The sequence below is a fragment of the Gossypium arboreum genome, chromosome 3 (assembly GCF_025698485.1).
Source record: "Gossypium arboreum isolate Shixiya-1 chromosome 3, ASM2569848v2, whole genome shotgun sequence".
Taxonomy (NCBI): Eukaryota; Viridiplantae; Streptophyta; class Magnoliopsida; order Malvales; family Malvaceae; genus Gossypium; species Gossypium arboreum.
Window position 1 is genome coordinate 134,306,843 of NC_069072.1, and position 16,819 is coordinate 134,323,661.

Sequence of the window (16,819 nt, forward strand, 5' to 3'; positions counted from 1 at the left end):
AGCTTGAACAATGTCTATGGATGTTTAGTGGTTTTTTCTTTTGTATATTGGGGACAACTCAGTTGGATGTGTATGTTTCAGGAAATTGTTAAGCAAAGGGACCTTTACAGCTTTCGCATTTACATATATGCATAGTGAGGGTACAAATCTAGTAAATTCTCAATTCCTAACGAGGATGATGGCAGCAGCAACCAGCTCCATGAGTTTCCAGTTTGGGAACAAATCCAGCAGCCTCATTCCCATACTTGGTTATACAGTCAAGTTTGCATATTCCATACAAGAAGTCATCACATGTTGGAACATTTTTAAATATTTATAGTGTTCCAATAACCATAAATGAATGGATGCAATTAATCAAAAGTTATATTATTTAATTTTCTGAAAAGAATTATAACTATTTAAATAATATTATTTAAATAATTATAATATTAAATAAATAATTATGTGTTTATTTTAAGGATATTATTATTCAAAAGATACCTATTGAAAGATGTTTCTAAGAAGAGATATGAAAATTTCTATAAATAGGAATGAGATTTCATTTGGAAAATACACCAACAAATTCTATTATCCTTTCTTTCCTTCCTTTATTTTCTAATATTATTAGATTATTCTATAAAGTATTATTGCAAAAATCCTTTGTAGAAATTGAGTTTCTTGTTATATATTGCTCAGTACGTAGTGGACTATTCTCGTCAGTGCAAAACGCAAATAGTCATTGGCTTCATTGTATCCTCGAGGTTAATTTGCTTGGAACTCATTTGCACACCGAAGATAGGTGGGGGCAAATATAACTTTAAAGATAGTGGCTTGATACACGCCTTTGAGCCTTGTCCTTTTTCTTCTTTTTCTGTTTGAGTTTCGTTTGTGTATTCGAGATTTTCCTCACCGGAGATTTAAATTAACAATATATTCCATTCATTCCCTGTGCTCAAAAAATATTATATCAATTAGCAACTTATATCCAGTATAAAATTGTTGTATAAAATTGTTGTAGGGATTGCTTACTAGCAAGAGTGTGGGACATTGATTTGTTTCTGCCGGTGATATGTGAGTTGTACCGAAAAGAAAAGAGTAACTACACTTAAAAAGGTCATTAAATTATTAATAAGTTTATGTTTTTGGTCATTCAACTTCAAAAAGTTATAAAATGGTCATTGAACAAGTCATTGGGTAGGTAAGTTTTTTTTTTTTTTAAAAAAGGTCCAGTTAGTGAGCTCTAAACAACGATTCGACAATCAATATGTTGGATTAGTATCCATCAACAAGTATAAGGACTTACCTTAGATCCAAGTCGATCTAACAGTTAGTGTCAGAGACAGGAGAAAAAAACTATTTAAATTTTGATTTGTAAATTCGTGATATTTAAAGTTGTTTTATGAAAATAAAAATAAATTGTAGAAAAAATGAGAGAGAGCTTTTGATTAATATAGGCAATACAAATAGTGAATAATATATAGTATTAATTTTAACTACTCAATGAGTTAATAAAAAAATTTTAAATAGTTTTTTAATTAAATTCCTAAAATTTTTCCGGTCAAATTCAAAGTCAAAGTCAAAGAGTTCCCTATAATTTCGTAAATATGCACAGCTGTTAGCTGTTAGCTGTAAAAGCCAAGCCAATAAACTGACAGCTATGCCAACCTTTCCACGTGCGCTCCACACGCTTTCCCCTCCCTATATAAATCCCCCAACTCAATCAATGTACTTCCATATTTTCTCTCAAAAAATAATTTCCTTTTCCTCTCAAATAAATCACAAAAACACTCAGATTTCACCTCATACATGTCAACAACACCGAGAAAAAGCTCCGCCGTCGACGGCTCCGATCAGCGGCAACCTAGTCGACTTCAACGGTGTGCTCCGGCTTCTATACGGATTAGTCCGGTTTCGAACTGGAACGTTGCGATCCCTCTCTTATCACCGGTTCCTCCTTCGCCTCCCTCGATTGTTCTGGGGATGACAGAGAAAAGAGAAGAGCTACCGAGAAAAGAGCAGCAGCGGCAAAACCAGACAACGGAGCGTCAGAAGCGTGTTTTTGCAATGTGGCAACATCCAGCGGCACCGTTTTGTTACGAACCGGCGCCGTTTGTGCCGGTTTAGATGTAAACAAAGAAATGTTGTTAGATGTAACGGCGTGTGTTGAGCTTGTTATTCTTCTTTGGTTTTGTTCAACGTACGCGCCACTAATATTTGTTTATTTGTTCATGTTAATAATTTGATAAATAGAAATACACATTTCAATGGATCATCTTCCCTCACCTCCTTTAAACTGCTAAAGATATCACATCTACCATTTCGTGAATGATGGAATAGTAGAAGCTTTTGATGTGCGACCACATTACAATAACTGAGTCATATAGGCTTAGATACAGAGCATGAACTTTGTTTGGGTTTAGATTATCCTGTCCAACCACATCACCTTATTTCTTTCTTTTGATATATATATGATAATGTATTTAATTGAGTTAAATAATTTATTAATCAATTTTAATTTAATTGTAAAATTATTAAAAATTTATTATTTTTAATATGTTTTATTATAGTAAGTAGTAATCAAATCCTCGATCACATGGTTTAGAGTAAAGATGAAACCACCGCGTCACACATCATGGTACTTATATCTTTTTTATATTTTGATAAATTATGCATGCGTTTTGAGAATCATGAGATTTGAACCCAAAATATCATAATTTTATTATGTTAATTTTACCATTTTAAACAAAATCATATTTAATTAATTTGTTCCACAAATATTATGGACGTGAAATAATATTAACTAATAAAAGAACGTTAAGACATAACACACATCAATGTTGTACATATAAGTCTATATTTTTGGTCGAAAGAGGAATATGCTTTTATTAACCTACTCGCATAAAGCTTGATACATAACTTTCTTCGGGTATCATCTAAAAGTAGATTATTTAAGCAATTAAGTGGATTTGAGTAATTATAAAATAAGTCATTAAAATTATCAATATTTTAAAGAGAAAAAGTTAAAATTATTCATTCATATCAAGAATTGGACGTTTGTATTTTTCAAAAATAAAAAAAATTCTTGAAGGAGCTAAAACTTATATCCAAAATATTCTTTTATTTTTAAAATTTTAATATATTTTAAATAATAATTACAACTTTTCAAATTCAAAGTCTAAAATAAGAATAATTTGAATCTAATTTCATCCAACTCCATCTATGAGTAAATGTACTTTGTAACTTACAATAGCGTTAATGTTGAATTTGGCTCAATCAAGTAGTATTTTAGTAAGATGGAGAATAATATTTTCCTAAAAATAAATTATTATTGAAAAGCAATTTTGTTTAGGTACATTCATTATTGTCTTCAATAAGTAATCTTTAAAACAAAAAAAAAAAATGTTTGGGTTTATCAATATTCCTTTAAAGTGTAGACCCAAAAGGCCATTATTAACCCATTTTCTATTAACTACATGTCTCGCCCATCTTTTCATTAGGTTTCTTGCCAATTGGGGTTTTTAATATTTCTCTAAGAATTAATTAACTCTTATTAATTATGAGATCCATAATTGTTTTTAATTGAAATCCTTTAGAACAGAAAATGTTAATTAATGCCAGTGTATGAAAAAATAATCAATACTAAAGTGTTTATTATGATGCCGAACTTTAGGATATTTTGGATGAATTAAAGATTATCATAAATAAGGGATTCAAAAAGGTCTCAATACAAACTGGCAGTCTCGAGGCAGTTACTACAATTTAGGAGGGTACTTCTAGAATTTCGAATTCAACTCTTCTTAGAAGACTTCATTTGATCCTATCAACGATAAAGCAGTGAAAGATTCAACATATTCCCCGAGAAAAAAACATATTTGTAGGTAATATAGTCAAGATCGTTCGTGATAGAAGACCAGCTTTAAGATTGTTTAAGGATCCTCCTTTTTGAGGGTCTAATTTTCTTTGAACTTGTATTTTTTTAATTTTCACCAAAAATATATATTATAATTAGAACATTTTTATCATACAAATTTTTTTTTCATTTGATCTCTTTCACATGAGTATCAATTAATTGGATTCATTTTTCAGTTTAATTTTCAAGAGTTTCTTGCTTGTTAATTTGATTAAGTTTCAATTTTAATTTTAAAGAGTTTCTTACTTGTTGAGCTAATTATTTTAGGTTTAATTAAATTAGTATTACTTCATTCGGTACCATTATCATTACAATAATTTGGAGGTTATGAATTTGAGTGTTAGAAGATTTATAAGTATTTTGAAAACTGTATAATAAAAAAAAACTTATTTTGGCTTTGGGTTTTCTATCTATTGAACTATTCATTTAATCTTGAAGATTTATTTAGTATTTAAAAGAGTTACGATAAAAATATTAAATTTAAAAATATATTTGGACAAAAATAAATACTTACAGAGTCAATAGTTAGATAAAAAATTGCGTCTTGGTCCGATCCATTTTACTATTTGATAGAAAACAATAGCTCATTTTATATAAAAATTTAGACAGATTTGCTAGCTTTAAGACAATAAAATCAGAATTCAACCTAACTTAACAATCGACTTAGTTTAATTTTTGGTATTTGAAATTTATTTTAAAGGTTAAAATTTATTCTTACTCTGTGTACTTAAAAAGTTAGAAATTAATTTCTCTAACTATTTTTATTTATAAATTTTAATTCAATCATTAAAATCGTAAGTAATTTCTATTAAAATTTGTCAATTTGGCATGTGGATTAAATGTACTCATGTGACCAGTCATATAATTAAAATAAACATGCTAAATTGACAAATTTTAAAAATATAAAAAATTGAATTTCTAATTTTTAAGTATATGAACTAAATCTTAAATTTTGTCAAAGTTCAGATACTAATAGCTCATTTTAACCTATTTTCAATTAACATTATAAAAACAAATTTTGACTGGAAAATTTCTTAAACCTCTCTCATTTTCTTTTTCTCGTTGTTGTCTTATTTTGACTGGAAATTTTTTCAAACCTAAACCTGGAATAAAATGTATACATAAAGAGAGGGTTTAATTATAAATATCATCTTCTTATTTTATATAAAAAAAAGTTAATCTTTTTATTTTGATTTGCAAAAATTTAGGATGGATTTGGATAGACAGTGTATTTACTAGCGATTAGTGTAACAATAACGGTGACGATAAGACTAGATACTGTAACAATACTATAGCGTGTGATAAAAAGTAAACTAAACAAATTACATCATACCCCATCGCTCATCCAAATTAACCCTTAGCCATCATACTTTATAAAAATTGAAAACTCAATCTAATTGGACACTACTGGTAAACATTGCACGTTAAATTGTTTGCCAGAAAATCAATACTTCAACCATTCAAGTTAAATTGGACTAATTTATCAATTTTCGTAAAGTATGAAACTCAATTTTGAGAAAATTAATCAGAAGATGGAAATTCATAATTAAACCTAAACAAGGTAACAATTTCCCGCGTTATCAAAACTTTTGCCAAAAGATCTCTTGGCGATGGAAGAAAAGAAAAAAAAAACCTTTGATTGATTGCTAAAGAAGTTGTTTACACTTTGATGACTTTTGATAATTATGAATCCAATTATCCAATTGCTTAATCAATCAATCAAATTAGTCAAAAAGATGAGCTTATTCTAATCTTTATCTTTTCTTTAAAAAGATAAACACTAAAAAACAATGCCAACCCCACCATGAAAGTGCCACTCTACATATGTCATTTCCATCAAAAGCAACCCAATTGTGTAATACGTAAAGTAGTTTTTGTTACAAAACATATTACGTATGTTTGTTAGGAGTAAATCAATATCACACACGTATATAATAAGATTTAAATTTAATATATTCGACTAATATTTCGTGTATAAAATTTTTACATTTTTATAATATTTATATATTTTTATCAATAGTACATCTGATCAATCGAGTCATTCCATGATCCAAGGTTCTTTTAGTATTATATGTTTGATGTAATATTTTAGATATTTTTTAATGCATAATTATTTCTCACCCATAAAATTTGAGTCCAAACTCAAACCTATTGGGGAAATTTGGAGAGAAAATGTAAGCATCAACCAACCCCTTTTGCTTGCTGATTTCTCCTTGCAATGTAACTTATCCTGAACAGCTAAAGGATGGGCAGGTTGTCATGATAAGCACTTTAATTTTTTGAAATTACAATTTCGTTGTCAACTAATTGAGCTATTTATTTCACTTACATTTTTTTGGTAAAAAATAGAAAACACAAAACCATTAAACAAGCTCCTTAAAGGGATCCTCAAACAATCTTGATCCTAGACTTCTGTTACGAATCATCTTAACAAAATTATTTACGATTGCGTTTTCGCAACTCGTTCATATACATGTATAAAAGGAGAAAATTTTGGGACCAATCATATCATCTCATTATAACTTTTCTCCAATTAAATTAAATTCATTAATAAGATATAAATCAACAAATTAAATCATTTTATAAAAATTATATTCTTTAAGGATTGCTTTATATTTATTTAATTTAAATTAATAAGAATTGAATTGAACACGAAAGCAAAAGAAAAAAAAAAGAAAATTATTGAGTGTTTTGAGCCCACAACAATATTATCTTCGGTCAAAATTTTGTTTCCCATCTCTATCGAAAATTTTAAGGGGGTCTGATAAACATGTCAAATTGCATATTTTTTGTGCTTAATTCGGTTTATTGATGAACTGAACCCTGCTAATTAAGTGTTCTTATGATTTAATTCTTGTCGGGATGCAATTGATCAAAAGCAAGTGAAAAGGGCCAAATTAGAAGAAAATTATTGGAATGGGCCAAAGCAAAAAGATGGAGCAAGCCAAGGACTAGTCATAAATTTGACTTTGTAAAAAGCCAAAAATAGGAAATTCTATTTTAAGTTTATTTTAATTTTATTTATTTTTAATTATTATTATTTTAGATTTTATATTAATTTTCTTAAGCTATTTTTAGTAAACCCTATCTATATAAATAGGGGGTTTTAGTTCTTAGGAAATCATCCATTAATCATTTGTCTCTATATTCCTATTTCATTTTGGAATTCCATTATCCACCTTGTTTTTCTTTTTCTTAATTCAATTGAGCATTAGATTATTTTGTCTTCTTTTTACAAAATTTGTCTAATTCTCTTTACAATTTTTCCTATCCATTTCCACTACCTTTTTCATATAATTTCTATCATTTCCATAACCTTCAAGCATGATTAAATTTATGCCACACTAAACCCCTTTCAGCTTTAAGTCGGTGTTAACCCCGTCAAAATACCCGTGAGTTACGAACCCGAGCTGTTTAACTCCCAACTTTCGATATTTATTATTTCTCCGGATTAAGAGTATGACTTCGTCAACTCACAAAGTCAAGACAACACTAAGTCAAAAAAGACGTCGTTTGAGTTAGTGTGGCTAGACGTACAGTTGGAATTCCGAAAGGATCGATTGTCTAATTGGTTTTCCGTGAACACATTGGCGTGCCAAGTGGGGATTGCTGTTTGGTTCCGTCAAGGGAAGTAGTAACCGGATTTAAACGCCTCAACGTTTGAGGGCATTGGTTCGAGCTAGGCTCTTTTAGAACGCAAAGCTGCCGGAGTTCTAAATCACGAACGTTTCGTAGGTTGTTCGATCGGTAAGGGTTAGTTATAGGACGTTCCATAACTAATTTACACAAGGAAGAGTTGGTGTCCGAGGTGTCCTTGATAGCTATAACTAGCTTATCGGGAAAGAGGAGTTCACCTAATTTCGAGGAACGGGTCAAAGACGGGAAAACCCGTGCTTAAGGCTGAGCTAAGTTTTATTGATTCCCCTTTAAATTATTTCACTATTTATTTTTATTTCATCTTTTTATTTCATCTTTACTTTTTGCTTTTTACGTTTTCTTGTGTTTATTTCAGGTTTTATATTTATTTCCCCCCCTCCAAACATCGCGGGCACGACAACTGCCCAGACACTAATCTGGTCAAGAAACAAACAATTTTCAGTAATTCCAGTTTCTGTGGGATCGACCCTACTCCCTATACTGCTTTAATTTGCAAACTAGGTGTAGGTTTATATTGGTGGAATCGACAGCCATCAGGGTCATAGAATGAGAATGCCTCAAAATGCTTGAAAATATAAAACTATAAACCTCAAATCATTTATAGAGAACCTAACAAGTGATTGTAAAAATTAAAAAGCGGACTTCTTCTTGAACCAAATTCGAATCCTAAAACTATTATTGTGAGAAAAAACTTTACCTGAACATTACTTTTCACTCAAAACCATGAAACGAACAACATCATGTATTTTTAAAAAATCATTTATAGAGGAAAATGCTAGTCGGACCATCAACGAAAATGAAACATCATATTATTAGTAGTCATATGTTTGTTGGAACAAACATTGGATTTTTTCATAGATGTTATTTATTTATGTCCCCAAAATGAAAATCTGTGGGTCTGTCCGTTTGCAGCTTGGTGCTGAAAGATCATAAGCTGTTAGCATTGCCATGACTCAGTTCTTTTGTTTCTTTTTGTTGAAATGAAATGAGAAGAGGAATTGGAATTTGAAGCGAGAACCCCATCTTCAAGCCTTTCTTTTTGTCATTATTTAATTGTTTACTTGACCTGTTTTTATTAAGGGTGGCCAACCCATGTGGCTAGTTTTTCATCCAACAACCTCTTTTTTTTTTATGTTAGATTACACCCAAAACTCTAATAATTTTCCTTTACTACAAGTTGCGTTTGAAAGAAGAGATAAATAACTATTTAGTCTTAAATTTGAGGAGGGTCTAATTTTTTTTTAGTTAAGCATCGGAAATTATTTCTACGTTGAGGCTTGAATCTTTTTTGTCTAAGTTAATTTTGTAAACCTTAAATTTCAGGCCTTAATGTGAAAAATTGTCAAGATCAAACTCTAATGCGGCAACAATTTCTAAATTCAGGGATTAATTTGGACAAAAAAAATTCAAGTTTCTATGTGGGAACAATTGCTAAATTTAGGATTTAAATAAAAATAATTCAGACCCAATATAAAAATAATTGTCAAGTTTAGACCCAAAATAATAATTTAACCCTTGAATTTTTGTTATATTATTTTGCTTCATTGAAAAAGATAATTACTACAATTTGGAGTTTTCTATTTACAAGAAGTCATAATTTAAAAATAGAGAAAGAGATTAATTAAATTTTAGATTTCTTGGATGGATTAAAATTTCAGATTTGTTGGATTTCATAATTTTAAAAGATTAAATTTTAGATTTTAGATTTCTTACCCAACTCGAATTAAAATTTTACTAGAAAAATTAACGAATGGTTTAATTTTAATTATTAAAAATATTTTAATAACATGAATAATTTTAGATAAATTCCAAGTACAAACCAAATAGATTTAGGTAAGAGATTTGGAATTGTTGTTCTCCCAACTTAGTTAATATATACACATAGAAGAGGATTTCTTATATAATCTAAAAATTAAAATAAATTCATATATTTTTATCAATATTTTATCGATCCAATTGTTATAGTTTATGATTTATTTATATAAATTATGTATGTCAAATTTGGTGTAAATTTTAAATTTTAACTATTTATTTTATGTAAAATAAAATCAAACGTTGAATACATATTAATATATAGAGTATTTTAAATTGATAAATTCAACGATTGAATCATTAAAATAATAATCATATAAACAATTACAAAAATGTATAAGCTTACTTTAACTTTTACACTGTATATATATTTTGTAATTTGATCAAAAATTTGCTGGATTGAGAAGTTAGACCTAAATGTTGTAACAAATGCACATTTCAAAGTTTTAGACTTGCAAGTAAAAATTTTGTAGACATATTAAGTAAAAAGGGTCCCACAACCAACATTCCCATTAACCCAAATTTACCTTCTTTAGGATGGAACTCTTTTGATTGGATTTGGTTGGGAAAAAGCTTAGAAAATGTAACCTTTGACTTGAAATTAAAGGAGTTAATATTGTATCGGTTGATTTGTTTTTGTTTTGGTACGTTTTGAGGCTTTAGGTCTATGCCCACGCCGAAATCCCCGTCCATCTCCTTCGTCGTTTGCAACATGTTGTTGTGAGAAAGCTTCATCAATGTTTGAAACTGCAATCACTATCGTTATACTTTGTTAGTAGTGGATCAGGACTTCAAAGAGTGTCATTGTGTAACCAAAGTTTGCATGGTGAATATTATTTGTTTCTTAGGTACCAAAAAAAAATCTGTCGAATCTAGCAATTGCTCTTCAGTCTTTACTTTCTGCAACTATCAAAATGAAAGTTGTTCCAACAATATTTCTACACATAATTTGATTATTGAAAGTAAAAGATAATTAATATTAAAATAATTTTATTGATAATTATTGTTTTAAAATTTTCATGTTAAAATTACAAATTAAAATAGATAATATGTAAATAAATATTTAAGTTAAATATTTATCTAAATTTTAAACTTTTGATTTTCTAATTAAAATTAAAATTTATTATTATCATTACTTAATATTTAAAATGGTTATCATTATGTATCGAATTAAATTGATTTTACTATATACTTTGTCATATACTATACACATATAAAATATGATACACCAATTATTATATATAATTTGAATAATTTTATTATAGGTTTTGATTATATATATATATTTTTTTTTTGACACAATGCCTAGAACTGTCAATAGTCTCTCCCCAACTCATATGTAGGAAGATAATGCACTTGAACACAACAATACCTATTCCAATCGAACTAATACTCAATCAACCAATTACTCTATATATTTAAAATTCACAATTTGCCCACTTTGGAAATGCTTTATTCCCCTTGGAGAAGGTATAGGAAATTAATAAACATTTTATTTTTGGGACCATGTTTCTTTTCTTTTTCTTTTTTTCTCCCCCAAAACCCCCCAACTAACAGTCTATAGCAACATCTAATGCATTCTCTCCTTCACACATACATTCATTCATACATGAAAGCTTTTATGGTGTATGTGTGAAAAGTGTGAAATATTTGGGTTGGAAACTAAGTCAAACTACTTTCTAAATATGTTGGTTTGGGTGGATTTGGGTTGCTTCTCTTTTTTGACCAATAAGAAAAAAAAATTGGGTCAAAACCACTTGATATCTTAGTACTAATGAGGTCTCACCTTTTAGGTGGTGATATCAACCACAATATAAGTGAACCTTCAAATGTAATGAATACCATTAATGTACATCTCAATCAGTAAGATCCTAGTGCTAACACAATTTTTTTTTTGTCTTGTTTAATATAGAAATTAAATAAAAATGTTCATCTCAATTAGCAAACTCTACATTTGATGTCCTTTATCAGATTATGTTTATAGGGTTGTTGGATAAGAAAGTTAAATTCAAATAATATTTTAAAAAAAAATTTGATACTATATTTGAATTAGATTTCAACAAATCGAGTAAATTTATTTAAGTTAATTTATTTTAATCTATATTAATCTGTCGATTTTTAATTTGACAAGAAAATATATATTCAAGTGTATTGAATAGTTTTATCCTTTTAATTAAAGTTTTGGAAAAGATTATCATGCTGTTTATTTACAAATCATAATTATGTTGATTAATTAAAAAAGGGGTAATATCGAAAGAGAAATGAATATCCAATGGCAAAACAAAGCTCTCATAGACAACATTCAAATACCACCATCCCTTCTTTTTTTTTAACAAACACTCACACCTCTCTCCTTTCTAATTTTCAACCCAAAAGAATTAAAATGAACTCGGAAGGATTGTCTTCTTCTTCTTTAGGGAAACCCCATTTTTAAAAAATAAGGAGATTTTCAGTTTCAGCTGTTGAGACCCCAAAAGGCAAAGAAGCTCTCAACTTATTCAGCAATGGTAGCAGAAACTTGGATACATAAACTGGGAAGCCAGGTAAGTTCCAATCTTAAACATGCTTTTCTTCTCGACCCTTCTTCCAAGAAAAAGAACACCCAAAACAACCCAACATCCAAAAAGCATGAAACTGTCGGTATCTTGTCTTTTGAAGTTGCCAATGTCATGTCCAAAACTATTCATCTCCACAAATCCCTGTCTGAACCCGAGGTTTCTAAGCTCAAATTCGAGATCTTAAACTCCCAAGGCATTTCCAATTTGATTTCTTCTGATGAGAATTACCTTCTTTCCCTTGTTTTAGCTGAAAAGCTGGATGAGTTAAACAAGGTTGCCAATGTTGTCTCTAGACTAGGCAAAAAATGTAATGAACCTGCTTTAACAGGTTTTGAACATGTTTATGGAGATGTAATTAATGGGGTTATTGATGTTAGAGAGTTGGGATTTTTAGTCAAAGATATGGATGGAATGGTTAAGAAAATGGAAAGCTATGTTAATTCCACTGCTAATTTGTATAATGAAATGGAGGTTTTGAATGAATTAGAACAGGGTTCTAAGAAGTTTCAAGCAAACCCTCATGAGGAAAGTAAGAGAGCTTTTGAGCAAAAATTGATTTGGCAGAAACAAGATGTTAGGCATCTTAAAAATGTTTCACTTTGGAACCAAACATTTGATAAGGTTGTTGAGTTGTTGGTTAGGACTGTTTGTACTGTTTTTGCTAGGATTCTTCTTGTTTTTGGGGAGTCTTTGAGAAAGGATAGTGAATTTGGGAGGGTTAATGGCGGTTTTCGTGATCGAGACGACGTCGTTGTTTCTAGGTATTTGAAACGGGTTCTTAGTAAGAGTAGTAGTGTTGGGAGTGGTCAGCCTGGGAATGTGACGGAGAAACAGCGAATGAGTTTGAAGCATAGGGGGATTGATTCTCGAAAGGGTGAGTTCGGGTTGTTTCGAGTTGAGGATTTCGGTTTTGCTTGTGGGACTAGTCCTGGGAGGTTTTTCACTGATTGCCTTAGTTTGAACTGTTCAGTTTCAAGGTACGGGAACAGCGGCAATGATGATGGGAACGTTGGTTGTGATGATCGAAGTAGCCAGATTTCGGGATGTTGTAGTGTTGCAAATGATGGGCCGAAGAGAGAGCGGCGCAATAGCTCCCCTTTTCTTCAGTCCCAATGTAGTGTTCTTTTGAATGAAAACCAGAGACAATCCAAGTTTGGTGTGTTGAATAATGCACAATTTGGTCCTAAAAGTAGGTTAGCAGTATATGCTTCACCCTCCACTGTGGGAGGTTCTGCTCTTGCCTTGCATTACGCGAATGTAGTAATCGTCATCGAGAAGTTGCTGCGGTACCCTCATTTGGTCGGCGAAGAAGCTCGAGACGATCTGTATCAGATGTTGCCAACAAGTCTGAGACTGTCTCTGAGGACTAATCTCAAGTCCTATGACAAGAACTTGGAGATATACGATGCTCCATTGGCTCACGATTGGAAAGAAACTCTCGACGGGATATTACATTGGCTTGCCCCAATGGCACATAACATGATCCGATGGCAAAGCGAGCGGAATTTCGAGCAGCAACAAATTGTTACTCGGACGAACGTTCTTCTCCTCCAAACATTATATTTTGCAGATAGGGAAAAGACCGAAGCAGCTATCTGTGAGCTTCTTGTTGGGTTGAATTACATATGCCGTTACGAGCAGCAGCAAAATGCATTGTTGGATTGTGCAAGCAGTTTCGATTTCGAGGACTGCATGGAATGGCAGATGAAATATGGAAATTCGTACATTGATTAATTACGAAGTTCGAATATTACAAATACATGTAGAGATTTGTAGAGTATTTTTCTTGACCCTCGTAGTTCAACAAGATGTTAATATCTCAGTTACGCATGGAAAGGCTTTCCCTGTAATCAAAGCTTGAAGTTGATTAATGTATCCACTTTTGAAGGTATGGGAAATTTTTACTTTTTCAGTGTATATAATTTGGATTAATTTATAAAAAAATATATTCGTATATGAAGGGTTAAATGTTTGATGCACTTACAATCTATAATTCTATACGCCTATCTTCACTAATAGTGCATAGAAATATATACCGTTAACGTATTAAATATAAATCCATATATGTTTCTTTGTAGTTCCTTGCTAGTTTAATGCAATCAATTTATATGGTGTCCCAATATGAAAGTAGCTACCGATGTAGTGGAAGCATGCAAAATGAATAGCATTATTGGTTTTAAGCATTCCTGAACTTTATATATATATATATATAAATCATCATTACCCCGTACTTGAATGCCTTAATTTCATGAAGATGTCAACTGATAATGAGAAACTGGCATTCATCATGTTTAAGTGTCACCCTTCTATTCCCCTTTTTGATGGGATGTCATGGGGACATCCACTCATTAGTTTTCTGGCATGAGGGCTTTTTTTTATCTACTCATTGCACCTTTATGTTGCTTCCATGTTCGAGTACTTATGTCTATTCCTCCAAATACATGAAAATCTTTTGGATATACCTGTATACGGTGCTTAATTAAAGTTCAAGTAATATAGCATTTGTTTCATCCTTTCAAACTTCAACATGTAATGATTGTTGCTGGGTGGAATTTGCATTGTGAAATTAGGATTTGTCAATGTTGGAAAACAATCCCCATTAAACTTATCTCAACTATCCGTATGAACTTAAAATTGATATTTGAGAGGATTTGGAATAAACTTGAATTTTATATTCAGCTAATTCAAAATATGAGTTAGGTTTAAGCTTCAATATCTAGGGTTCGAGTTAAACTTGATCATTGGTTGAGTCATTCGCCTAGGTCTGAAGGTTTACTCAAAAAGTGAGAGAGTTTGAGTAAAAATATAAGCTTGAAAAATGGATTTAGACAAAAAATAAGGCTTGTTTTCTAAACAATGGATCAAGCCTCCAGTAAGACTTTTCGGCCCGAGCTTGGCTCAAATCTACCTAAATTTTTTTCTACTATTGTTTGTTATTATTTTGCCGCTATTTTGTTATTATATTACTATTATTTTGTTATAATTATTTGGATATTGTATAACTTTATTTTATTGTTAATTTTGTTACTATTTTAGATGTATTTGCTTGTTAAGCTACAATTATATTAGTATTATTTAAATATAAATATGTTTTTTAATATATTTTAATTTATTGGAAAATATTTATTTTAATGCTTTTAGTATATTTGATATATTATATTTTTAAATTTATTTTTATATTAAAAAAGTTTTGATACTGAACAATCAGACTCGGGTTTTAATATTTTTTATCTGAGTCGAGCTTGGGCGAAATTTTAGGCTCATTTTCTGGATTGGGTCAAACTCAAACTTAAAAAACAAGTTTAAAATTTTGCATTGACCCAGTCTAAATCTGACTCGGACCATAATCAGGTCTAGTTGGAGCCGACTCGTGTTTTAAGTGTTTTTTTTTTTTTTTAAATTTGTAATACTTCTGATATTATAGCCTCCCTGCCATCATATGCAGTCAAATGGCCAAAGATTGGTGCTTACCTTGTAAATAGGCTACTAGTTTAGGGACAATCGATCAGGTGGTATCTTCTGACAATTACTCACATAATTTATTACAATTTTAACCACGCAACTGATTTAATCGATTTAATAAGTTGGATGAATTACATTGGTTATGATGATTAATTTAATTTTGTATGCTGTTAAAATAGGTTAAGTCGATTAGTTATTGGCTAATGTTTATTTTTTAAATAGTTAAATATATTATAATATTTTTTTTTAACTAAAACTCAATCCAATTTGTGTTTTATTCTTCACAAAAACAAATAAATTTAAAGATAATAAAATAATAAAATATATTATTTCATATTAATATTTATGTATTTTAATAATTAAATTTAAATAAAAATATTTTAAAATTTATTTAATTAAATTTGAGTCGGGCCGATTCAAAAACAAAAATCCTTGTCCAAATCCAAACTCATGGACAATTCTACTCGACACCTATGAGCATTGAGTTTCTTTGAATTTAATGTATTTAATTTTGATTAATAGGGAGTTTAGCCCTAATAAATACAAAATGGCCTCGAGTAGTTGTGGCTCTGTTAAAGGAATACATTGCTCTAGTAGTTGTGATGTTGAGGAGGAAAACAAGAAGAATGAAGAGGGTGGCTCATACAGTGGTGATTTGCTAAAGGCCATTTGGTGGGAGGTTAAGCAAGGTAGGAGCATAAAGAGAAGAAGAAGAAGAAGATCCTCTTTTAAGGCTAACGGTGGGGTATTTATATTCAAGGTTGACTACCCCTTGGCATTAGGTCTTGATACATGTCTATGTTGGTCTTGTTGTGGTTAACCTCTTAACAAACATGATAGCCTTCTTAACTAGGCAACAATAGAACTAATAGATTTAGCGATTCGATTGTGATTAGATTGATGTGGATTTGAAGAGAGCCTACATGGGCTATTTATGTAATTTGTGTAATGAAGAGACTCAACATTTGTCTTTGACAAGATAGTTTAAAATCACTCCATGTGTCGAGCATGCATGTACTGGCAAGGATCATAGTTGGAGGGATGTCACCCATAGATAAGATTGTGATTGGTAAGGTAAGGTTGACAAAACCCATTCTAACAAAATATGCATAACATGTGGATATGGTAATTTTGATTAATTGGTTATTTAATCTAGCATTTATTTATTGTTAATATTTAATTTTTTATTTTGTTACACATAGTATATTGATTGTTTTTGTTTTTGTGCACTATTAGGTTGAGGAATGAAATCTTCAAAATTGACAACATGCACGTTATCTAATGCCAAATAAAGAGTAAGGTCGACTAAAAGCATGTCTAGAGGCAGCAGTTTTTTAATGTGTATGTAATACTTCAAAATCCAATGCAATTATCGTTGCTTATAGCTTTTGTGGAAAGATGGACATCAAAGACTCTCAACTTCCACTTTCCTTACGATGAA

At 30.4% G+C, this 16,819-nt stretch overlaps 2 protein-coding genes across 2 annotated transcripts; both read left to right on the plus strand.

The window, feature by feature from the left end:
• Nucleotides 1-1,705: 1,705 nt before the first annotated feature.
• On the plus strand, nt 1,706-2,248 carry LOC108475759 (uncharacterized protein At4g14450, chloroplastic-like). Its single transcript, XM_017777748.2, has one exon. The coding sequence runs from the start codon at nt 1,786-1,788 to the stop codon at nt 2,101-2,103; it is 318 nt and encodes a 105-aa protein (XP_017633237.1). The 5' UTR covers nt 1,706-1,785; the 3' UTR covers nt 2,104-2,248.
• Nucleotides 2,249-11,595: 9,347 nt separating this feature from the next.
• LOC108475806 (protein PSK SIMULATOR 1-like) lies at nt 11,596-13,838 on the plus strand. Its single transcript, XM_017777781.2, has one exon. The coding sequence runs from the start codon at nt 11,863-11,865 to the stop codon at nt 13,648-13,650; it is 1,788 nt and encodes a 595-aa protein (XP_017633270.1). The 5' UTR covers nt 11,596-11,862; the 3' UTR covers nt 13,651-13,838.
• Nucleotides 13,839-16,819: the final 2,981 nt, after the last annotated feature.

Coding starts and splice junctions, on each gene's coding strand:
- LOC108475759 (XM_017777748.2), top strand. CDS start 1,786: ATGTCAACAACACCGAGAAAAAGCTCCGCCGTCGACGGCTCCGATCAG.
- LOC108475806 (XM_017777781.2), top strand. CDS start 11,863: ATGGTAGCAGAAACTTGGATACATAAACTGGGAAGCCAGGTAAGTTCC.